At 35.1% G+C, this 26923-nt stretch overlaps 2 protein-coding genes across 3 annotated transcripts in view; both read right to left on the bottom strand.

Moving 5' to 3' along the window:
* ryk (receptor like tyrosine kinase) overlaps window positions 1-15767 on the bottom strand; it is a 67930-nt gene extending 52163 nt beyond the window's left edge. The window contains exon 1 of one of the 2 annotated variants that reach the window (XM_048199689.1): window positions 15105-15767. In XM_048199689.1, coding sequence (XP_048055646.1) covers window positions 15105-15324 — 220 coding nt within the window. In that variant the 5' untranslated portion in view covers window positions 15325-15767. The remainder of the gene's footprint in view (window positions 1-15104) is intronic. The other variant, XM_048199688.1, reaches the window with a different exon arrangement.
* A 1370-nt stretch (window positions 15768-17137) lies between these two features.
* Window positions 17138-26923, bottom strand: part of sned1 (sushi, nidogen and EGF-like domains 1) — a 42028-nt gene continuing 32242 nt past the window's right edge. The window contains 10 exon segments of the mRNA XM_048199682.1: window positions 17138-17629; window positions 18796-18826; window positions 18990-19069; window positions 19169-19256; window positions 20489-20605; window positions 21037-21135; window positions 21887-21969; window positions 22067-22199; window positions 22290-22568; window positions 25123-25235. Of these exon segments, the coding sequence (XP_048055639.1) occupies window positions 18801-18826; window positions 18990-19069; window positions 19169-19256; window positions 20489-20605; window positions 21037-21135; window positions 21887-21969; window positions 22067-22199; window positions 22290-22568; window positions 25123-25235 (1018 nt within the window). The 3' untranslated portion in view covers window positions 17138-17629; window positions 18796-18800.

Genomic DNA, 26923 nt, shown 5'->3' with positions numbered 1-26923 from the left:
TTTTTTATACTTAAAATATATTGTTGTGTAGAATAGTATTATTTATTATAGTGATCGGTATTGTTGATCGTATCGGCCAATACTGCTTCCAGTTATCAGTAATCAGCAATCGGCCCCAAAAATCCTGATCAGAGCACCCTTAAAAAGTTTGGTTTAGTTTAAGAAATTATAACAGAAATATTTTACCATTGCACAGCAGCAACAGTAGCAGTAGTAGTAGTAATAGTAATAGTAATAGTAATAGTAATAATAATAATAATAATAATAATAATAATAATAATACAAAATACACTTTTTCTAGTTGTGATTATTATAAATGACTCGATTTATTGTGTGGCATATAAATAGCACTTTTTGCAAGAATATTTAAACAGTTACCAATAATATAGTAAGAAATATGGTAAGCAGAGTAAAAATAATAATAACTGGCTTTATTTAAAAACTGTTAAATATATCTTCATGTACTTGGGTTATTAAACTGAAAGAGGACATTTTCTTTCTGGTAAATGTTGCAGATTCCGTGATCACTAAGATTCAGTAAGCATTAGCACATGTCTAAAAGTGGTCCTTGAGAATAAGTTAACCTTGAAAATGCTTCATCTGCATTCAAAACACTTCAGTTAACAGTCTGAGGGTCAATGTGAGGCCCAAATGCACAGAACCACCAGAATTAGCATTCCATCAAAGCTATACAACTATAAATTGTTTCACTCATTTTAAGTCCACTCACGTAGACAGCTGGACATTACTTCAGCTTCTTTGATCAGTTTTAAAGCAGTGACAATCCTTTCTTTCAGTGTCCCATCACAGAGTTTTGCTCTCAGCTCATTAATGAATATTAGTTTCCTGCAGGTCTGCTTTTCCTGAGGGCAGGGTCTGAGGGATCACTTGGACGGCTCGGCTTGAGTCTCTGGAAAGTGCATTGTTTTGAAGAGACAGGTTCCAGATTGTCATGGCTGAGTTGTGGCAGCTCGGTAATGAATCTTGCCTGGTGCTCAAAAGGAGTCAGCGCCAGTCATTAATTACAACCACATGAGCCAATCCTACTACAGCTGCCACCGCAGTCAAGCAAACAGAGCTTGTTCCGTAAGAGGTATCCTCAGAACTCCCGCCTTCACTGGAACAACATGGCAGTACAGCTGCTGCTTAAGTAAACAAACTTCTATGGGTATGATATGAACAAGGGAGGGCTCACTTACTCATATGAGAGGGAGGCCAAGCTGGTTTGTAACTGCAACACAGCACAATGTTGTTTAGGACTAAAGACATAGTGAGAAGCCTAGCCTTTTGTAGAGACTAGGTTAGTGTACTCATGATGCAAAGGTAAGTACATAAAGAACACTTAATCTTTATACACCCAGGTGAAAAAAAAAGAAGTATACTTGAATGCACTAAAAAAAAAAAAAAAAAAAAAAAAAAAAAAACTTAAATACAAGCAAGTACATTTGTAGTACATTCTTATTTCTTGTGCCAAATAAAATTGTAAAAGTTACACACTATAAATACACTAATTAAAAGTATATTTCTGCTTCAGTAGTACTTTGGTGCACTTAAAGTATACTAAATACCACTAATACTTAAACTGATTTTTAGTGGATTGAAATGAAGTATACTACCGCAAAAATATACAAAGGAGTTTTATTAGTTCATTTCTTAAAAGTGTGCGTTGAATGCTTTAAAAATTTGTTCAATCTTAGTAGAATTTTATATAGCTATCCTAAGATTAAATAGTTATTTTTAATAAAATCAATTTAATTTAAAGATATGTTACTAATGTACTAGTTATAAGTACAACTTCCCAACTGGACAAAGGACAACTTCTCACGACAAATGTCTGCCTATTTCACAACACGTGCGTATGCACATTAATCTGTTCTTAACCTCTTTTTAATCTTAATGAATTTGGAGTATTCAAAATAAGCATTTTTCTTCAGAGGAAACTTGCAACTTGAGCTATAACGCAGCTTTTATTACTCTTTCACTGTACATGATGAAATATATTTAAGATGAAATATCTGTCTAAAATTTCATCTTAACATGATAGATACAGGCCACCCAAAGTATATGATTTCTTTGCGTACGTGTGGTTTCAATTGTTTTGTTACTAGGGCTGGGTATTGACAATTTTCACGATTCGATTCAATTACTATTCACATGCTTTTGATTTGATTCGATTACGATTTTGATTCGATTCGATATCGATTATTTTTGAGTATTTCAGTTACAGTACATGGCAAATTTTCTAGAGGAAAAAAATCTCTCAACTAATGCTGTAAACTATACATGGGAGTCAGTTGGTACTACTATAATAGTATTGAAGGTTAAATTAACTTATTTGTATACAAACACTTAAATTACACTCAATGATGTTTTTATTATAAATAAAGTTTAGAATTACATAATCATTTCTACTCCAATTCGGGGGGGGGGGGTTATAAACATTTAAATCACAGCTGTCATAACTGATTTATTTAAACATGCATTAAATATTGAAGAACACTACAAATTATAATGAATATGTAATGGTGCATAGCTATATTTATCAGAATGTTGCTTTTAGAGTACACTTTTCTAGCTGACTAATGAGTTTATGGTCACTGAATATGTTTTTCTGACTTGAAACGCTGATTGAGCTAGAGACATGACACGGATTTCGGTAAGTTGTATTGTATATTTTAACATACCTTCATATGTTTAGTCATGTTTATTTCGCACTGTAACTGGTATTAAAGCGGAGGAGAGGATGTTCACATGCGCTCATGCTGCCGCTTCTCTCTACCTGAGTCGCTAAAGCGATCGTCGCATTAAACAGCGCCAAAACGGTATTTATTTTTTGAATCTCATAATAAGATGGACGTCATTTGAAATCTGAGACTTTGCTTCATATCAAAAGTAACAAAGCACAAAGATGATTGCGATTTATTGGATGGGAGGCGCTACATATTCTGCTCATTCATCAACTGAAAGCAGACTAGACTATTGATTCTTGGGATTTAAGAATCGACATTGGTTCGTAAAAATGAGAATCGATTAAAATCGAGAAATCAATATTTTTTTACCCATCCCTATTTGTTACTGTATTTTTTTCATACATTTTGAATAAATTTAAGTACAATTTATTAGTGAATAAAGATTTGTTCATGAAAATATTCATACACAGATTTCACACACAAAATTGTGTGCATACATGCTTGGTGAATGAAACAACAATAGCACGTGTTGTAAGTGTATCAGTATAGTAGCACAAAAGTGTTGTTTGCATTTCCCCTGTGATGTGGTCAGAGCTGGAGTTTGACTACCATGGAAGATATGACTAACAACATTTAACATGTAACAACAGCACATGGAGCCCGCATGAGAGTGATTTATGCACGCAATGAGTTTAACAATTTAAAGATATAATTACAGATATAAACAGTCTCTTAACGCATATCAAAGACTGGAGCAAATACAGACTGGATTAGCATACACTCCTCTGCTCCAAACATGAACCAGCACCGTGTATGCGCATTTATTTCATCATGTCTCCTTCAAATTCAAACATCAAAATATATATGTGCAAATAAGGACACCGATGCAGCGGTATGTCTAATCATGAACACGAAGACAATGATATAGAGCGAAAATTCAAAGAATGGACAAATAAGTAACAATGCCTTTATTCTTTCTGTGTTAAACTGACGTGTCATTTGTTCAGAGATTGTAGTGATTGTAAACGTATTGAAAATATTATTAGACATTTTAAATGTTCTTCCTCATTTTTCAGAAACCAATAGCTCTGCAAAGTTATAATGCCGATTTGTTGATATTTCTAAGAATAATTTAACAAAACGTATTTGATTTGTTCATGACAGTTGTTAGTTGTCTCTAATGATAAGATTTTTGTGAGTTTGTTGGCATAGTTATATTTTTTAAAATACATCAAGGTGCCCCCAACTCTGTTGTTTGTTTTTCTCTGCTCACATTTAAATATTCAATTGTCTGTATAATGAGTGTGTTGTAGGTCTGTGTTTTATTGGTTGATGTTTCCCCTCTTCCCACCCTCTACACTCCCACTTTCCACAGCATTACACACCCATTTTTTAAAGTCTTTCAAATCTGAGGTGTGAACGAGCAGTGCTAAAACAGGGGGGTTTCATGACACTTTAACATGGAAAAGACCTTTTATCGCTTGCCACAGCATTGTGTTGCATATGGTTAAGACATGGCATTAAGATTAATTATACTGTCTGGAACTGTGAAAAACTACTTAATAGGGCTGGGCAATATGGCCCAAAAATTTTCCAGAATTTTTGGCTGAATGGCAAAATACACTATTTTCTAGGGCTGCACGATTAATCGCATGCTATTCTCACGCGCATTTCGTCAGTAAAGCCGGTTCCCTGATTACCGCTAAATCGCCATCACCTGCTTTCAAATGAAGCGGCATTTAATAGACGGAGCCGTAGGTCACTGAAAAGCCACGCAATATTGCGTTCATATCGCAGATGAATCGCCTGCGATAATGAACGCGATATTGCGTGGCTTGTCCGTGAACTACGGCTCCGTCTATTAAAAGGCGCTCCGTTTAAAAACAGGTGATGGCGATTTAGCGGTAATCAGGGAACCGGCTTTACTGACGAAATGCGCGTGAGAATAGCATGCGATTAATCGTGCAGCCCTACTATTTTCTACTTCTATTTTGGGAAAAAAAAAAAAAAAAAACCTTGTATTTTAAAAAACAAACAAACAATGTTTTACATCCTGCCCAATGTTTTCCTTCAAACAATGTTCAATATTAAAAGGATTAGTCCACTTTCAAATAAAACAGCTTACGCTGTATGTCCTACGCCTTCCCTATTCTACTTACGGAACGAACGCGGCGCCAGTTTCGTTTTTTTTCCATAAGTAGAATAGGGAAGGCGTAGGACATACAGTGTAAGCTTTTTGAAGAATACGGAAAGCGGAAGCACGTGCAAGGAGATCATTTGTGTTTAAAAAGCATATACAGTTGTATTATTTTAGAAAATCACAGACCGTTTCACTAGATAGGACCCTTATTCCTCGTTTGGTATCGTTTAAAGCCCTTTGAAGCTGCAATGAAACTAATTTTGACCTTCAACCGTTTGGAGGCCATTGAAGTCCACTATAAGGAGAATAATCCTGGAATGTTTTCATCAAAAACCTTAATTTCTTCTCGACTGACGAAAGAAAGACATGAACACCTAGCCCTCTCACCTAACGACTACAGCCCCATTGACTCCCTGTGCCAATGCATTGATGAAATTAAAAATTGGATGTGTCTAAACTTCCTTCAGTTAAACAAAGACAAAACTGAAGTCATTGCTTTTGGAAACAAAGACGAAGTTCTCAAAGTGAACATGTACCTTCACTCTAGGGGTCAAACAACTAAAAATCAAGTCAGGAATCTTGGTGTGATTCTGGAGTCAGACCTGAGTTTCAGTAGCCATGTAAAGACAATAACTAAATCAGCATATTATCATCTTAAAAATATTGCAAGAATTAGATGCTTTGTCTCCAGTCAAGACTTAGAGAAACTTGTTCATGCTTTCATCACCAGCAGGGTGGATTACTGTAATGGGCTCCTCACTGGCCTTCCCAAAAAGACCATAAGACAACTGCAGCTCGTACAGAACGCTGCTGCCAGGATACTGAGCAGAACCCGAAAACATGAACACATCACACCAGTCCTCAAGTCCTTGCACTGGCTTCCAGTTGCATTTAGAATTGATTTTAAAGTACTGTTACTCGTTTATAAATCACTCAATGGCCTAGGACCCCAATACATTGCAGATATGCTCATAGAATATAAACCTAACAGATCACTCAGATCATCAGGATCAACACACTTAAAAATACCAAGGGTTCACTCAAAGCAGGGAGAGTCTGCTTTTAGCTGTTACGCCAGCCGCAGCTGGAACCAGCTTCCAGAAGAGATCAGGTGTGCTCCTACAGTAGCCACATTCAAATCCAGACTCAAAACACATCTTTTTATCTATGCATTTGCTGATTGAGCACTGTGCTATGTCCGAACTGTTTGCACTTTATTTTATATGTATTATCTTTTTATTCTTTAAATTCCTTTTCCTGTTTTTATTTCATTTTTAATGTATTTTATATCTTTTATGTATCATCTTGATTCTGACTTTTAAAGCATTTTAAATATTGCGGTAAAATTCTCTGTTTTTACTGTTATTTCTATTCCTTATGTTCTATTTTTATTATTATTCTTTATGTAAAGCACTTTGAATTACCATTGTGTATGAAATGTGCTATACAAATAAAATTGCCTTGCCTTGCCTTGCCAACATCTTGGATGACATGGGGGTGAGTAAATTATCAGGAAAATTTGATTTGAAAGTGGACTAATCCTTTAAGGCTATAAAAACAAATATGTAGGCCATGCTTCTTTTCTTCTTTTTTTTTCAGATGCACTTGTAATAATCAAACTACTGTATATCGATATAAACAGTATTGCCTCAACCTAAACCGTTTATTAAAAATATATCGATATGTTTTACAAACTCAATATACCGCCCAGCCCTACTACTAAACATAAATGTACTTTCGAACTGGCCCTTAAGTTAAACGTTTTGAGCTGAGTCAGCCAACGATCTTCATTAAATGAGATCTTCTCATACCTCCATGAGGTGGGTCAATGCCTTCATTCTTGCTGTTTTTTCTGAGTGTCAGGATCAACCCCAAACAAACACGCTGATTTAAATCAACTCACTCACCTCCCTTTCATGCTGCCATGGAAACCACTGATAAAAGACTGGGCTAGGCCAAATACCTCAACCTCTTGAGGTCTCTCCTAATATGGAATCGGAGGAGAAAGCCTGCTGAAGACCAAGAGATGTAACCTTTCTTTTTGACAAGAGTAAGGCACTAATATTGAGGTATCTGATGAGTGGAGAACACTGCGAGGTCAGAGATGAAGACTGCTCTGGAAAAACACCAAAGAGAACGAGTCAAATAGTCCATCAAGAGTAGTTCTGCAGAGAACAATTCTCCACAGGGTTGGATCACTTGAGCAAGCAGCTCAGATCCTTGATCCAAAACAGAAACTCACTTGGCCAGTAGAACTATACAAGAAATAGTAACAAAATTCAGCTGCTAGATTTCTCAAGTTTCTTGTCTCAAAGTGTTCAGAACCTCCCCAAAGTTCTTCTTCAATAGCGCAGGCAAAAACCCAGGAATCATTGTGAACAAACAATTTCTCTTAAAATTATGAACCTAAAGCGCTTTTATTCATTCTTTTTTTAAACTGATCCTTTTTTTAAATAGAAGCTTTCACTCTTGTTTATGATTCATGCAGTACATTTATGCCTTTGTCAAACAATTGTATTCAAAGTAACTTACATTTTATGCAAGATTTGAACCCATAACCAGGATTTGCTAGGACCATGCTTGTGAGAAAAAAAAAAAAAAAAAAAAAAAAAAAAAAAAAAAAAAAAAAAACCTTTCCCCATCTCTGAATCAACTTTCCTTGTGGCTGATATCACCAAAACCACTTAAGTTTCAATACAGGTGGTGTTTCAGGAATCATACACAAAAAAACCTGCAAACATGCAAACACCCATTTTACATGATCCAGTCAATTTCCAATGGATTAAAGACCAGTCCTTCACTTTTTCTTCAATTACAGGATCTTATTTTACTCTGAAACAAGTCACATTTCAGAAGACAAAATGACTGCAAATACATTAACTGCATTAACCTGCAACCATCTGTCTGTTGCATCTATTTGAGGCATTTCCACTTTTTACAGAGAAAAAAAAAAGTTTCGTAGGCAGCAAGTTTACATCGTAAATCTGAGTGGATGTGCTACGTGACCTAAACATTCCATGTACTGCTATGTGCAAGGCCATTTAATGATACACCAAAATAACTCAGACACAAGAGGGCTGACGCTGTCTGTTAGCAATGAGGAGCTGGATAGTTGAGATTTTTCATCCCTGTGGTGTTGGTTCTCTGAAGGAGAGAGTGAAAGCTTTCTCTCTTTACTATAACAGCATGAGGCTGGATGGACGGTGCAGTGATGTCACAGGGGAAGCCATAGATCCTTACAAGGGAGAAAAATTCAAAAGTTCACTGTCGCAAACAAGACTTTTTTAAATAAACATTTATCTTAAAAAAAAAAAAAAAGTATCTTCATGTCCTCTTTCAATTCTGATACTTTGAGATGACAGTTTAGGGCTATCAAATTCAAAGAAATTTCAAATATTTAGCCAATTTAACTGCGTTAGAATTTTAGGTGTGCGTCAAGCAGCTTTAACAGCGGCACACAAGATGCAGTGATAAGAGTCGTTGTTGCATTTTAATGTTTTTGTTAGCCTATTCATTTGAATGAGGCACTGCTGCTTTGGTCATTCAAAACATTGCAGAAATAGAGCAGCTCAATGAGGAGATGATCTTGGTAACGTCAAAAGCGTAATCAAGCCATTCACACAGAACAGCTTTTCCATTGTGCACTAGATGGGCATCTTTGACCATTGCACTCACGTCACGCACAAAAGAAAGCTGTATATATATATATATATATATATATATATATATATATATATATATATATATATATATATATATATATATATATATATATATATATATATATAAATAAATAAATAAATAAAAATCAACTTTTAAAAAAATGTCTCAAAGACTTTGTAAACTTTTTTACCTTAACTTAAATTATGCCTTTTAAATTTGAATATTAGTAATATAATATTTAAGTAAAAGATTTGAATTTAGTTTTTCAGCAATTTTAACAGCCCTATGACAGTGCTTAACATTCATTCTGCTCATCTGTACTGATTTCATATACTGATCATCACAACAACCTCTGACTTCGACAAACACCGAATACTTCTAAAATTTCATTATGGTCATGAGACCATTCATATGAATTAAATTATATCTTTATCCAGCACATGACTGCCAAAAACAAAACAAAAAACTAAAAATAAATAAATTGAACAGAAACTGGCTCTGAAATAGAAAAACACTTCAGCAACCACCATGAAAACACAGCTTTCACCAGCAGTCTCCATAAGAAGCCAGGGCATTTTCCTTTATTCTATACTGCGTAACTTACAGATCTAAGAGGGCAGATTGTGATACGAATGTAAATATGGACATCAAACATCACCTTTCATCAATGCAGCATTTATGATCAATCAGAAATGAGTTCTCCTTTCACATACATCAGATATGCAACTAAAGTCACTACATGTAAAGAAGGAGGTCATTTCCAGGCTCTGAAGAAGAAGAAGAAAAAAGAGAGTGGAGGGAAACAAGATAAAGATCTGTGAAAGGAATTACAGAACTCCAGAAAGCTCAGACAGAGAACGACAGGAAATGACAAGAGCATGCAGAGAAAGCAAACAAGAGGAAAGAAAGAAGTAAAGTAGAGACTGAGAAAGAAAGTGTAATACATAGTAATAACCAATGTAAATGAGTCTTCTCCAATTTTGCCAGAACACGGCCAAATGAAGTTTAGTTAATCACAGAAAAAGGATAAAAGCACCATATAGACTTACTGAAGACAATCTGTGGCTACACAAATATTGATTCAAAAAGGGGACAGAATCAGCAGGGATTGGGCTATTATATCAATATATGGGTCAAGATAAAAGATCAAATTTTAGGTTATTTTGAGTACAATTATATTAATTTTAGGGCTGTCACGATTCCTCGATTAAAGTAGAGAACCCCATTTTAAAAAAAAATCCTCGATTGCAATTTACCCATGTCAAGTTGCCGGCAAAGTACCGGACATGGTGCATTACATGGACGAGAATCCATTATTAAACAGTTTTCTAAGGCTGCACAATACATTAAAATAGGGCTGGACGATATGACCTAAAATCAAAATCTCGATTAATTGAACATTTTACCTCAATTACGATTAATGAACGATTATTTTGTTTGGTTGGTTTTTTTCCTTTTTTTTTTTTTTTTTTTGCCCTCATAGTTCACTGACAAGGTTTGTACTGGAAATATGCTTGACTATTATAGTGAAAGAGTGCTCCGACATAGCTCATTTTCAGCAGTTTTTTTTATCTATTGTTCGTAACATTTCTTACAGATTTCTGCTTGTTGTAAATCAGGTACAGATAAATTAGTACAGTACCAGTACATTTATTTGAATGCATTAATGAGCACGTGTGTGTGCGTGTGTGAATTAGTCATACCGTCTCTCTAATAATTGTGATGCTGTGGGTTGTAAGTAATTACTTCAAAAGTAGAAAAATATATGCTATAACTTTTGAGGTTTTAAAGCTACTTTTGTGATAAATCACAGGACAGGGTTGACAAGTTTCTGCGCTCATCTCTGTGCACGCGATCTTCACGTGATGTGCGAGCTACTCTCATTATGAGTGTTCGTGTGCCACAATGCATCAGTGCATTAGTTCAATATAATGATACATATCCGATGGTCTAAAATCGCTTGAATGTCCAAACTGGCAAGCATTAAAACACATCAGTTACAATTGACAAACTTTAGTGAGGATGTAAGCGAAAGTTAAATCACTTCAGGGATCAGTCACTGTGTGTTGACTCAGCGTTTGAGTTCGCCTCCATGTTGCTTCCATGCCACTGACTGGACGGGGTGGTCACGCGACTACTCACGGTAGTATGTTTTTAAGGGGAAAGTATTAACAGGATTAAAAAACTAAATAACCAACATGGGGAAATTACAATGGTTAGAGCTTCTGAATTTCGGTTTCGATTACATATGTACAAAAGTTGATTGATTTCATTATATATATTATATATTTTAACTTTGTTCTATAAAAACCACGTGATTGCTTGCTTTTGATACTTCATTTGAACCAAATATTATTGCCTCATTGTTATTATATATGTATTTTAAGCCATTATGAAGGGTATTGCTTGCTTAGGACTATTTTTATTACCACAAAAAAATATCAGTTTACTCGTTTAATCGTCAAAATAATCGGCCGCTTACTCGATTACCAAAATAATAGTGACAGCCCTAATTAATTTATTTAATTGGCTGTCTAAAAAATTAACCAAAAATTTGATTACTGGCAAGCAAATATCAAGATAATATCGACACAGTTGGTACATCAATATAAAATATAGCAATAATTTGAAATATTGTTAATGTTGCCCCCATGACTAATCCTAACTCCAGAAATCAGAGAGACAATTGCTGTAAAAACTGTTACATATGCAATAATGACGCTATGGAAGTAATTTAAGTTTTGCCACAAGCTTGTGCATCCATTTAATCCAAAAAATAAAATAAAATTTGAATACATTCACCTCCAAGGAAAAAACTTAAACCTGTTCATTCACAGCACTAAAAATAAGGCATCCATATAACCACAACCATAAACTTTTAAGACAAGGATTCCTGTGAGTCATAGAACAGGATCTCTGAAGAACCACATCAGTGGTAATCAGACTCCTGTGCAGAGCAGCGGACACCTGATTCTCTGAGGCACTGGCGGTGCAGAACTACAGACTGCTGATGTCCCTGTGATAAATGCATTGAGGGACTTCTACTCACAACCCCACTGCTTACAATGGCCCTCAGTCTTCTTTAGTGCAGCAAGGTGGTTTTGATTCCAAGATGGGCAGCACCCATTGTTCAACCAGAACAGAGAGCAAAAAGTTCTTGTTAACAGAGAAAGACAGTGATTATTGACGATTCTTCATTATTACAAAAAGCTTATGCTACAGAATATTACTTGATAAGACCTTTAGGTATGTTTAGATAGGTTTAAGTATCCCAGAATGCATTCAGAAGTGACACAGCAGCAGGAAAGGGGCAAATGACGTTATGAGAAATACTTTTTGAAAGAGCAGCTCCATTCCATTTTCCCCTAGAAGAATTTTAAAGAGCTCCATTCCAGCCTCCATTACAAGACAAATGGCAGAGCACCCCGCATAAAACTACAGGCGACATGTTGATGTTAATAATCTGATATGAACATCACGGAGTGTAAAAGCCCACCATAATGTTCATCAGTCATCACTGACAAGACACAGAAATGCATTGTGCCCAGAAAGAGGCACTCATAGCCATGAGAGTTTTGTTCTCAAAGCCAGTCGTGACAAAAATATGCAGGTCAGCTGTACAGAGGATAACAGAGCTATGAGACCAGAGGGGGACAATCATCTTTCAAACCTGTTCGCATTTCACAAAAGCTAAAATAAACCCACTCAGAAGCACCATCACATTTGGATTATTGTTACCAGTTCTTTTTAATACTGCTGAAACATTTTCAATTAAAAAAAAAAAACTCATTTGCTTTAATTTATATTATATCATATATGTTTTAAAGGTGCCCTAGATTCAAAATTTGAATTTACCTCGGCATAGTTAAATAACAAGAGTTCAGTACATGGAAAAGACATACATTGAGTTTCAAACTCCATTGCTTTCTCTTTCTTATGTAAATCTCATTTGTTTAAAAGACTTCCGGAAAACACGCAGATCTCAACATAACGTAACAGTCGGGGTGTACGCCCCAATATTTGCATATGCCAGCCCATGTTCCCAACATTATGAAAGGCATTAGACAAGGGCAGCCAGTAACGTCTGGATCTGCACAGGTGAATCAACAGACTAGGTAAGCAAGAACAACAGCGAGCAGCGAGAGCTCGTGTGGCAGGGAGCACACAAATTAAAGGGGCAGCGCGCTGAAAAAAATCAGTGCATAGTTAATGATGCCCCAAATAGGCAGTTAAAAAAATTAATTTAAAAAAAATCTATGGGGTATTTTGAGCTGAAAATTCACAGACACATTCAGGGGACACCTTAGATTTATATTACATCTTGTGAAAAAGCATTCTTGGGCACCTTAAATAATATATTCACCATCCTGCTCTTTCTAGACCTCAGCATCAGCCATTAAAAAACACCCACACTGGTGAAAGACTAAACGTAACCACCATAGACATGTCCTGAACATATGGTTAGGCTACATCTTTTACAAATTCAAAGCATTCAATTGAAAAAGTTTTAGTGCTGCCTCAGTTGAAACATTATACTTCATATAGCAACATTTAGTTCAGCTTAAAGCTATAGAATTTACATCACATTAAATTCCACACACACACACATATATATATATATATATATATATATATATATATATATATATATATATATATATATATATATATATATATATATATATATATATATATATATATTTTAGTCTGATAGAAATTGCTCTCAATTTGAGCTGAAAAGGTAAGCCTTCAAAACAAGCTCAAACAAGGCTACTGCAAAATGCCCTTGTCTCCGCTTCCTCTTTCCAGCAGGAAATTGATGCTCCAGCCCCCCAACCCTTTCATTAACTACGCTGTGACATTAGCAATGATAATGACTGCTTATAGACCCCGTCACAAATACCCAGCAATTAACAACCACTAATCAATTCTCACTGCATTAATCATAGTGGTGCTGAATTAAAAACCTACTCTGAACACAAACATTGCAATGGCATCACAAAGCCTTTTATCTCAAAGATCCATCAATGAATTAAATTATTCAGAATACAGAACACTTGGATTGACCCCTTAGCCTAGAAAGGGGACTTTAAATATTCTGCACAAATACATTTAGATTTTAGGCAGAGCTATTAAGTCATAAATAACCATACAGTCCAACTGCATAATTTCAGAGACCTAGTCCCTGATTCATGTTTGCTATTAGGATTACCACTCTCTCGCATTATACACTGTAAAGCCTATAGTATAATATTTGATACATGAATTTCTAAGGCTTCTAAAATATCAACATGAACAAAACTTTGTTGAAAAACCAGTTGTAAACAATCTTCTACATGTTTTCTGCATTTTGACTGATAGTTCAAACTTTTTAAACAATTAAAAGGCCTTTTAAGTGAAATTTGTAAAATGTTATAACGTTTTTTTTTTGTCTTTTTGCTGTGAAATCTTTTTTATAAAGTAAACTTAATAACTTTATATTGTTATTAATGTTTCAAAATGAACATTTACCAAACTTAAGCAAATTGGTTTACTTCGTTATCCACGTATTTATAGAAAAAACATGTTCAAATGTATCAAATATAATACAGCAAGCTTTTGAGAAACGTTTATTTGTACATATCTCTATTGCTTGTATTTTATGTTTTGCCCCCCAACTTAAAGAGTTTTATCATCATACTGGGACATATTATTTGGAGATAGAGATACTTACATTTCCTAAAGTTTGAGCTTCATATTCTCACTATATCATGCCGTTATGTGCCATAAAAGCCTGATGTATTGAAACATAAAACACACGCAAACCATTTTTTTAGATTTTCTTTTATATTTTGCCCAAAGGTTCATTCAATAAGCTATTCCATTAAAATGTTTGCTGACTTATTTCATATGTCAGGCTTTACAGGGTTAAATATCCATTGCATTCACACAGTGTTTACTGAACTGGCCTGACACAAAGCAAAATAACTTCTAAAGGAAAAATCCACTTTTATCTTTCTGTAAGACTTTTCTGTCAACTAATTATGAGACATCAGTGAGAATGAATGACTCAAATCAGCTCATATACCTCTGCTCTGTGTCTTGTGCATGCTTGTGATATAAACCTTACAAATCACCACATAATAAGGCTCTAATATCAAAAGCATGAAAAGCACTGGAATCCACTTGGAAAACTTTCTAGCAACCAGTCACAACCTGATGACAAACCAAAACGCCTTTCATTCTTCTTAAACAGAACACTGACGTGTAGCCGCACAAAAGTACTTTCAATTGTATATTTTGTAACATTTCTTTGCATATTTTAGCAATTTTCTTAAGCATAAGCTGTCTATTCAGAGGTTACAAGGACGCTGCAGATTGTTTGGCCTATCAAAGCTAACATATGGAAGGCTAACAGACTACAACAACGTTTCAGCAGTTTATGAGCATGTTTGAAACAACTTGTGTGAACTTTTGGACACTAAACAGACACGAGTTAGTGTTTAAATAAGCTAGTTAGGAGCAATTACGTTTCTTTGGCAGAGTGGCAAAAAGTTCTTGTTCTAAGCAAAACTTTGTACAGAGCAGAAATAAAGTGGAGCAGACGGGAAAATAAAGTAACGTATACACACCCAGGAGTTTCTTGACCTCTTCCTCGCTCATGAAGACGTTTACATTCGGCCTGTTGTTATTGTTTATGCCCGGCGCATTGCTCGGGTTGGCGAGGCATCGGGCCCCTTCGAGGAGCAGGAGGAGAAAGAAACCCCCAAGTCTCCACAGTACCGTATGCTGCCAACCCCGGGACACCACCGACGCCGCGCCTCCACCGGAGCCCCGCGCTGGCAGAAACATCACAGCCCACCGTCGCGTCAAAAAGTCTTTGAGATCGATCTGCGCCACGGAACCTCATCCAAAGCTCGAGTTACTTCTTCCCGAGGGCGACATACTACTAGATTTGATGACGGCGCTCTCTGTCGACCCCTCTCTTCTCCGTATTGTCCCCCTCACCCGCCGCTGATAGCCGTCCAGCTAACTTCTGTTAGCTCGCGCTCAATCTCAGTGAGCGCACGGGCGCGAGCGGGGACAGCTGGACGGTGTTAAAGTGCTCTCTTTCTCCTGGGAGAAAGTCCTTAGCTTTTATTTATTCAAATATAAAAAGTCGGTGGACAAGCCACAAATACTATCCCAAACAAACAGTCCTTAAAAGTGTCCTCCAGCTCTGTCCTTTCATGGTCTTTTCCTCCCGCAATCTCAGTTTTCATTGAAGAAAGGGGGCGGTTGGGGGGGGGATGTCCATTTACACCTAGCGCGCGCACGCAGGGACGTTCACGGGCGCGTTCCTGGGGTGGTGTGTGTTTAATGTAATATAGACAGGTGACATTATGAATTAGTGACATTATGAACCCAATTACTACCCGTTAAATCAGTTTGAGCGCAAATTATTTTTTGTGGAAAATGAAAATATGCGTTAAACAAAAATACAATAACTTAAACCAAAGTTAAAGTTAAGAAATTAAAGTTCAGCAGCTAAATGTTTCATTGTTCCCCCTCTTCTAAATTAAAATGTATTAAAATAAAATGAAGTACACAAGTATATGACTTAGTAAATACTAGTTACATTGTTATCAAATGTAATCATAACAAATAATTTAAACAGAAGCCTTTATTAAGATGGTAGTAGAATACTATACATTTATTATTTTAGGCCAGACTTAAAATACAAGTTTTGTATACAATATATCTACAATAATTTTAATCCATGGAGCTCCAGGGAATTAGTTGCCTGAAAAAGACTGAAAACCCCTGAATATATATATATGGTATATATATATATATATTCTTGAACAGAATATTCCTGACATTTTTAATTATAGCCTATCACACATAAAAACTTTATTAAGGATGACTTTATATAAATATTTCTCCAAATGATAACTCAAGTCTTTGGTGGATGTGCATGGATATTTATATCAGTTTGTTTGCTTGAACTGCAAATACATTTTATTTGTAATATACACAGAAACAATCATCATTATCAATTTCATTATGCTTTATCACATTTACAATTTATAATACATTTTTATTCCATATTTGGACATCTTGTCATTTGTACTGAGCTGGTCTCTACTTTCTTTACCTCATAACTTTGCACTTTTTCACAGAACATAATATTTTGTATATACGTATTTATATTTGTATAGGCATATTACTATTTGCACTAGTATAGATATTTCATTGGTGCTGTACTTGTACTTTGCACAATGCAATAAAGTTAAATCTAATCTAATCTAATGGCATAAATGCATTAACTGCAGTCCAAGCTGAGGTTTAAGTGCTTTCCTAAAAGGCACAATGAGTATAGAGCAGGAATTTGATATCCGTAACCATCTAATTCCTGTGTCATTACTTTATCTTTGAAGTTTAGAGGGCAAGATCCATAACCAGTCTCAGGGAACTTTCCCTAATGAAAGATCCTTAGCTTTTTTTTTTTTTTTTTTTTTTACAAAATAGTGACATCTTGTGGTATTTCATAAGTTATCTAGCCTGACTAAAACCCATAATCTGTTCTCTGAATAAGAATGCCTACAAATAAGTGAAAAACACTATATATTTCATTACATGTTTCATATCACTCCCTCTCACCACAATAAATTTGGAGAAAGCATGAAGTTTTAACATTTTTATTATTAAAATATTCAACTACAAAAACAGACTATAAACACTATTTACATGGTAGCTAGCAGACAGTTTTGCTTTACACAAACAGAAACAATGATGTGACATTTTTTTTTTCCAGTATTTTGTGCAGTCTTGCTGTAGGAGAGAACCAGGCTTGAGCGTATGGTTGAATGAAAATTCCGGTAGGTTTTGGAGATTGAACAGGCAATAATTCAAAAAAATTCCCTGAGGGACTTGACGGCCACTACATGTCAATATCTCATAATATTTACATTTGAGGTATGCTAATTGATGCAGGTAACTCCTAAATCATATGGTCAAAGGTCATCTACAGATCTGGAGCTGTATATGACCAAATGCGTCCATAGGACAATGCAGCCAATGAAAGGTGACCAGTGATGCAAGAAAGCAATGATGTAAATGCATCCTCATTTGAACTGAGACAATTACTTCCCAAAGTTGTCATTGATTCAGCCTCCTAAAAAAGATAAAACACATTTGGTTTTTTTATATATATATATATATATATATATATATATATATATATATATATATATATATATATATATATATATATATACAGTACAGTCCAAAAGTTTGGAACCACTAAGATTTTTAAAAGAAGTTTCGTCTGCTCACCAAGGCTACATTTATTTAATTAAAAATACAGTAAAAAAACAGTAATATTGTGAAATATTATTACAATTTAAAATAACTGTTTTCTATTTGAATATATTTCACAAAGTAATTTATTCCTGTGATGCAAAGCTGAATTTTCAGCATCATTACTCCAGTCTTCAGTGTCACATGATCCTTCAGAAATCATTCTAATATGCTGATCTGCTGCTCAAGAAACATTTAATGTGTACAATTGTACAAAATATTTGTGTACAATATTTTTTTTCAGGATTATTTGATGAATAGAAAGTTCAAAAGAACAGTGTTTATCTGAAATCTAATCTTTTGTAACATTATAAATGTTTTTACTGCCACTTTTGATTGATTTAATGCATCCTTGCTGAATAAAAGTATTCATTTCTTTAATTTCTTTTCAAAAAAATAAAAATAAAAATTCTTACTGACCCCAAACTTTTGAACGGTAGTGTATAATGCTACAGAAGCTTTGTATTTCAGATAAATGCTGTTCTTTTGAACTTTCTATTCATCAAGGAATCCTGAAAAAAAGTACACAACTGTTTTCAACATTGAAAATAATCATAAATGTTTATTGAGCAGCAAATCAGCATATTAGAATGATTTCTGAAGGATCATGTGACACTGAAGACTGAAGTAACGATGCTGAAAATTCAGCTTTGCATCACAGGAATAAATTACTTTGTCAAATATATTTAAATAGTACACAGTTATTTTAAATTGTAATAATATTTCACAATATTACTGTTTTTTACTGTATTTTTAATTAAATAAATGTAGCCTTGGTGAGCAGACGAAACTTCTTTTAAAAACATTAAAAATCTTAGAGGTTCCAAACTTTTGAACTGTACTGTGTATATATATATATATATATATATATATATATATATATATATATATATATATATATATATATATATATATATATATATATATTATATATTATATTATTATATTTCCATTTCTATCAGAGGTAGAAAATATACTCACCACTACTATTGTTGTTTTTGAGTTCTTCTGTCTAATGAGAGAGGGTAAAAAAAATGTTGTTTTATTCATATCCGTAGCACTAAAACAGCAATATGCTCCATGCCATGATTTAAATTGTATATGTTTTAACAAAATTATTTTCCACCACATATATACATCTACAGTGAAACCAGGGATGACAATGTTGTACGTACTTGGAGTTTTCTTAGGCAGCAAAGGCTCACAGATCTCTTTAAAACAAACATCCTGCTGAACTTTATATGTCCTTTTGTACCTGAGGGTGAAAATAAGTACTCAGCAAAAATAGGTACAACTATTGGATTAGACTGGACCAAAACAGGACAACAGACATATCCAGATAGGAGTCACTTACAAATAATGGCAAACACCATCCTCCCACACAGGCACACTCTTTGTTTCGGAGTAAAGGCGAGTACATGGGTGAGGCACTCGCTGACAATCTGTATACAACAGGGCAGAGAAAAGGAAATACAGAAAAGGTGGAGATGACTAAAGATCTTATTTCAGGAAAAGCTGCTAAATATTATATTATTTTAGATTATATTAAAGATTATATAGATTTTATTTTATTTTATTTAAATAAATAAGCTTAATTTTAAAGTTGGCATGAAACGGAAGTTGCAATAGTCTTTACTATTGTGAATGAAACGGCTTCTCAACAAGAAAAAAATGTAGGGAGGGGCTTGATTTTATCCATCTGGAATTGATTGGATAGTTGTGGTTTGCCTTTCCTGTGAGCAGTGTTGGGGTAACGCATTACAAGTAACTTAAGTTACGTAATCAGATTACTTTTTCAAGTAACTAGAAAAGTAACGCATTATTTTTCAATTTACAACAACATTTTTCAAAAAAGTAACGCAAATTACTTTTTCACATTTATTGACTGACAAGCTCTCCTGTCCCCATCTTGAGAGAAATAAAGTGCAGAGGTGTTGTGTGCGCTGTGTGAACATGACGGTTATTGTAGTTCTAAACTAAATGTGAACATGCATTTACTCATCTCACTTGCGCTAAAACATTTAGTATTCCTCAAAATGAATAAAAACAGTGAAATGCAATCTCAGAATTTTACGCAATCCTGTAATAATTAACTATATTAAAATTACACAAATATACTTTATGTATTTAATATCACTTTATTTATTGCCGACCTTCAATGATCTAATTCAACCATACATTTCCTTCAGCCTGAGGCTTATTCATTTCACTTTTTGTGTGAAAGTCTTTTACATTTGCCAAAAATAGAACTTTTTTTTTATGCAAGAGTAATGTAATGCATTACTTTTCATAAAAAGTAACTAAGTAACACAGTTAGTTACTTTTTTTTAGGGAGTAACGCAATATTGTAATGCATTACTTTTAAAAGTAACTTTCCCCAACACTGCCTGTGAGTGACAAGTTGTCCCGCCTCTCGTCAGTAAATACATCATCAGAGGAGAGAAGTCGTTGCAAGCGTGAGGGGACGTTATTCTGATTAAAGATTATGCGGGCGCATGGATTTTTTAAATAATCATAATGTGCACGGATAAATCATTTCTAATGAATACTTCAATGTTCCATAAAAATAAGAATGGTTTGTTTTTATTTCATGGTGACTTTAATTTGGCATTTACTAGTGGTTCAGCAGTGTGTGTTTGCATGCTTGTGAATGAACAGATGTGGTCATACTAACATAGCTCACACCGTCTGCCTTTGAAACCAGTGGCACAGTCGCAGCTGAACGTCTCGTTGATCTGCGCACATGTTCCACCATTCTGGCAGGGCTGAGTTCTGCAGTCTTGGGATGACTCTAAAAAAAAGAAAAGAAAAGTTTTTGAATACAAATACATGTACACAATGCTTTACTGAATACTTTAAACACTGGCAAGCTTGCAGCTTTTTCATGTTTGGGTTTATTTAGCTGCTCTTTTAAATACACATAATCACATGCATATAAATATGCACATTTAAACAACCATAAGTCAATTTTTTTCAGGCTTAAACCATAATAGATTGCTGACAGATGTGGTTGTTTATGGTGACTGTCATGCTGCAGATTATTCAGAATACATGCAGTGGTATTTTGCCTCCTTCAGCTGGGACCAATTAGAGAGTTTGAATACCACCAACTGTTAAAACACTCTCCTGTTTAAGAATCAAGAACTCCCTGCCACAAGTGAATCAACAAATTTTACTTGTCTAATAATAATCTTTAAAGAGATTTATTGAAAGATCACCTACCAGATTTACTCTTTGGCGCTTCTTGAGGAATTTCCAGAGCTAGACTGATTTTATTGGTGGTTTCTTCCATCTTTTCTAACTTGATTGGAGGATCAGGCTCTGTTTAAGAAATAATATGACAGTAATTTGAAAATCAGGTTGAATGTTTTCAGAAACTATAAAAATCAGCTATACAGTATGTATTTTCATGTATTTATAAAAAAAAAATGTTAAGCCTAATATTGTAAAACTTGAAATGGTTTTTATATTGTAGCACATTGTAGGCTATTTAATCCATGTCAGATTATTAAAAAATTATCTAGAAAATAATTACTTTGTAACGTTAACTGTGTTTTTATAAGAGCAGATCATTAAAGATTACATACCTGAAGAGAAATATTAAATTTAATCTATTTATTTAGTGGTTTCATAATAAATAAGAAGGAGTAATTAACATTCAGATTTTTTTTTCATAAACCTATATTCACATTTGTTTTTTATTTCTTACAGTTAAATACTAATACAAAAATCATATTTAATCTCACAATTTCTGTCTTCAGAATGAAGAATGAAAGTAATAATGTGAGAATAAAAAGTAATTAAAGTACAAGTAATAAAATTTAAAGTACTAAAATTAAGTAATTGTGATTAAAAAAAAGAAAGAAAAAAGATTGTATTTATTAATATCCTCAGTTAAAATGTTCATTTCAACAACCCTTAAAAACTTTAGTAAATTCTTGAGAATGAATGAGAATGTTTTCTTTCAGGTTTCCTTTAATAAAACATAAATGAACTGTATTAATTTAGCATATTTAAAATGACATAACAATGCATTACAAGTTAAACACTCTTTTATGAAATAATTACTGACTTGTGCGATGTCTGATAGTTTTATGTGGAAGTTTGGTAAATTTAGCTGTAATTCTCCCTCTTCCATCAATAAGCTCTGTATATCTGAAAGAAAAAATACATACAGAGAACTCATTATTATACGAATGGCTTCCTAACATTGCATCCATAATTACAGCGTTGCATCTGTAGAGAACTCTACCTTAGTGGCTCTTCAAGGATTTCTGTCTGCTCATCTGTGCCTCCATCTTGAATTTGTGTCAAAGTCTGTCCCAGCTGTTGGTCCTGTCCTCCCTGAGGTCTGTCACCTCTGCTTTGGTCCTTTAGAATTGGTACTGTGCAATATAGGACACACAAGAGTCACCATGATGACAACATCCTGACAATCTGCAGACAAGCAGTGATCTTCAATATCGCAGACTCACGTGTGGTGAAGGCTAGGTGTTGAGGGACACTCTGAATGTTGTCCTTGGCTGTTTTGCGTACAGCGGTGAGGGCAAGTCGGTAATGCTGTCCTGGAATGAGGTCTCGTAGGGTGTATGTCCCCAAACTTCCATCAGGTAGGTAGCGGCTACGGGTGCTCAGGCCTCGAGTAATATTAACTACAAAACCGTCTGGAAGACTACGAGGATGATGGTCCCATGTGACACGAGCAGAGGTGGTGGTGATATGGGAGAGTGAAAGATTCTGAGGTGGAAGTGGCCCTGATGGAGAGGACAGTATAATGCACTGTTAATGACTGAGGTGCATGGGTAATGCATTACAAGTAACATGCATTATGTCATAGCACTGGTTTATGTTTCTGCCAGTGGGTGTCCACCCTTCACCCCTCCAATAATATCAGCCCCATCAGCTTATAATGGAGAATATCTCATGTTTTTCCGTGGATGCTCGAGCCCCCAAGCACCCACGGGATCGGTGCCTATGCATTACGTAATCAGATTACTTTTTTGATGTAATGAGTAAAGTAACGCATTACTAACTCATTTGAGTTGAAAAAGTAATGCATGTTACTTTTCAATTTAATTAATTTGCATAAATATTTTTTAAACTACTGAATTAAAGGTACCCTAGAACCAGTTTTTACAAGATGTAATATAAGTCTAAGGTGTCCCCTGAATGTGTCTGTGAAGTTTCAGCTCAAAATACCCCATTGATTTTTTTTAATTATTTTTTTTAACTGCCTATTTTGGGGCATCATTAACTATGCACCGATTCAGGCTGCGGCCCCTTTAAATCGCGCGCTCCCTGCCCCCCCGAGCTCTCGACTATAATACAGTGCATTTACAAAGTTCACACAGCTAATATAACCCTCAAATGTATAGTATTTATTTGGATGTTTACATTTGATTCTGAATGAGTTTGATAGTGCTCCATGGCTAAAGCTAACATTACACACTGTTGGAGAGATTTATAAAGAATTAAGTTGTGTTTATGAATTATACAGACTGCAAGTGTTTAAAAATGAAAATAGCGACGGCTCTTGTCTCCGTGGATACAGTAAGAAACGATGGTAACTTTAACCACATTTAACAGTACATTAGCAACATGCTAACGAAACATTTATCAAGACAATTCACAAATATCACTAAAAATATCATGTAATCATGGATCATATCAGTTATTATCACTCCATCTGCCATTTTTCGCTATTGTTCTTGCTTGCTTACCTGAGAGTACTTGTTACGTAACAGTCGGTGTTATATTGAGGTCTTTTAAACAAATGAGATTTACACAAGAGGAGGAAACAATGGTGTTTTTCAGACTCACTGTATGTCATTTCCATGTACTGAACTCTTGTTATTCAATTATGCCAAGGTAAATTCAATTTTTGATTCTAGGGCACCTTTAAAATTCTTCATAACATAGTCACTTAGACACACGCACTCATGCATGCACGGGAACAGACAAAAAGTACAAATATAACAAAACACATTACTTTCAACGTTCAAGAAAATGATTTGTACAGTATGTAATTTAACCCATAATGTGAAGAGATCTTTAGTATGGAATACATAGCTCTAGGGGTCAGGAAATATTCTAAGTGGTCATAATATAATGTGTTTTTAAAAGAAAACGAAGGTGTACGTTGTATAGGCTGATGCTGTTGAATGCAGTACTGCATATAAGAATCGCAAAAAAAAAAAAAAAAAATCTCAGGAAATAAAAACACCTGCAAAGCCTGAAAAGAGCAAGCAGTAGCCAGACGAGAAAAAGTAACACAAAAGTAATTTTCATAAAAGGTTACTATAACTTAAAAGTGCAATATGTAATATTTTTGCAGTAAAATATCCAAAAACCCTAGGCCAGTGTTATATATTTTGTTCACTTGAGTAGTTACAATATCTCAAATGTTTCCAACTATTTGTAAATCGTGAGAAAATTGCAATTTTAACCAAGGCTCTGGGACATGTGAGGAGTTGCCTTTCAATTGCGTCATACCTGCGTTACCCTCGGTTTCCAGTTTTATTTTGTAGTTTCCAGTTTTACAACTGTTTTGATATATTTATAGACAGAAAACTAATCATTGTTATATAGCTCAACACGTTTAGTCTTATTGTTTAAATCTAATTTTCTTGATTTTTTGCGAGTACCATGCTTTACCATGCCTCAGAGAAAAACACTATTTTGCCAAGTAGCTAACATAGCATAATCAAGCCATCCAGCATTTAATATGATATTCTAAAATCGATCTATCTTACAGCAGTGTCCAACAGTGTCTCACAGCAACCGCTGAGTGAACGCACAGAGTAACGTTATATCATTTTCAACACACTCAAATGTATCTAATATGATAAACAGAGCTGCGTTAACTCATACTCTTGACCGGAAAAGCAGAAGCAGCGCCGGCGACTGTGTCATAATAAAAGTTCTGCTGCTCGTGAGGCGTTTGTTGCATAATCGCTCCAGCAGCCTCGTTCAGCTCCCACAACACTCGCTCCTGCTCTGCTTCATACTACAGTAATGTTAATAATCGCATCCATGAACATGATTTCTTCCCGAGTCCTATCCCTATTCTTTTGCACCATCCGTTGATGTGGAGACCACATGTCCCAAGATTCCGCTCTCAAACCTGGCGTCATCAAGCTACGCCTTTGTTTTGAATAGGTTTCTAGTGACCTCTAGCGGACAGAATTATTACATACTGCACCTTTAATTGTTTTCCTTTTTAGGGAGTAACGCAATATAGTAACGCATTACTTTTAACAGTAACTTTCCGCAGCACTGTTTGTAACACAGAGCTGGAGAGATACTCACTGGTCCAGAAGTGCAGTGGCCCAGCAGATTTGCTGGTTGATGGCAGGTCTTCAGGGCGCAAACCACTCTGTGTGATTACGTCTACTGTGTACATCTGACCTGGGAGCAATGTGCTGTGGGTTACATACAACTAATCAGTAAAATATGTGTTTTTCATTTTCATATTTTAAACATTTATGTGATCTTAGTACATTATATCAAATTTGGTGATGCACTGAAATATTGGCAAGTGGAAACATTTGGCTGAGACAGCCAAAAAAAAAAAAAAGAAGAAGAAGAAAAAAAGATTTTTCCATTTCGGTTGAAATTGTTTTAGAGGGCCAAAATAATGACAATTAATGAGCGCTTCTCCAACATTTCAGTGTCAATTTTGTGCACACAACGTGGAAAGGCTACAACAGGTAAACATGCCAGCAGTATGATCGCTTCACTATGATCAAAAATGATGCTAGAGTTGTCACGATCACGTCTGTTCCTGTCACATCCCGGACTACATTTCCCATGATCCTCCATTGCTCATCACCTGCACTCACTTCACAATCACTCCACACTAATCACCACACCCAGCTGCCACACATTACCTGGACTATAAAAGACTCATACACACACCACCTCACCGCGAAGTCTTGTTTCCCCAGTGTACAATTCCGAGCGTTTATATCTTGTCTGTCTTTCTGTTGTTGATCTTGCCTGTTACCCGTTTACGATTCCTCTGCTGCCTACCCCTGACCTGTGCTTTGTTTACCGACCTGTGAGTGATATCTGCCAGTCCTGACCTCTGCCTGTATCTGGATTACGATTCTGTCTGCCCTCTGCTGTACCTGTCTGCTCCTGTTTTGACCCTGCCTGTACGACCACTCTCACTTCTAATAAACGCTGCATTTGGATCTCACTCTGAGTCCCGCCTTCGTTACAAGAGTAACAACATGTAGAATTTCTTCGGCTGAAATAACAAGAGGCAGCTCTGAAGAACTTTTGGTCCCACTTTATTTTAAGTGGCCTTAACTACTATGTACTTACATTTAAATTAATAATTTGATACAATGCACTTATTGTGTGCATACATGTTTTTACATTGTACTTATATTTTAAAAACACCTGCATGTAATTACATCTATAACTAATTTCTGTAATTACATTTATAATTACACTGTTGACCCATCCCTTACACCTTACCCCCACCCTTAAACCTACCCATTCCACCAAAGCTTTCCCTAACCTTACCCGTATCCCTCCTCAAAAGCAGCAAAAGTATTTTGCAATTCAATATGAACCCAATAAGTACATTGTACTTATTTTTTGATGTAAGTACATAGTAGTTAAGGCCACTTAATATAAAGTGGGACCGAACTTTTAGTATGGTTTAATATATTGCCTGAGAACACTACACCCTGAACAGCATACAGTATTTAATTACCCAAATTTAATTACTGAAACTTTGTTTTCAGCTTTGGTCTTCGTCTAAATGAAAATTTTGATTAAAAAATATCACTTTGGTGCATTACTAATCAAATTTCGTTTCCTTTCCCTCATTTTTTAAAACTGAATTAGGCTATAATTTTTCTGACATCATTTAGGGTCATGCAGGCCTACCTAAAAATAAAGAAAATCATATTTCTACTGTTAGTCACAGGTAGATGATGAAAATTTTCATTTTTGGGGTGAACTATTACATTAACTTTGGAAAATTTCTTTAAATTTGGAAATTTCTTACTACAAAGCTGAACATGAAGAGAACATTGTCAACATTTCACACTGATATGGCAAGCCGTTTTGACTTTTATTCACATCTCAGGATATG

Source organism: Megalobrama amblycephala, linkage group LG8, assembly GCF_018812025.1.
Source record: "Megalobrama amblycephala isolate DHTTF-2021 linkage group LG8, ASM1881202v1, whole genome shotgun sequence".
Taxonomy (NCBI): Eukaryota; Metazoa; Chordata; class Actinopteri; order Cypriniformes; family Xenocyprididae; genus Megalobrama; species Megalobrama amblycephala.
The sequence above is the reverse complement of the archived record's forward strand: the minus strand, read 5'-3'. Positions and strand labels throughout refer to the sequence as shown.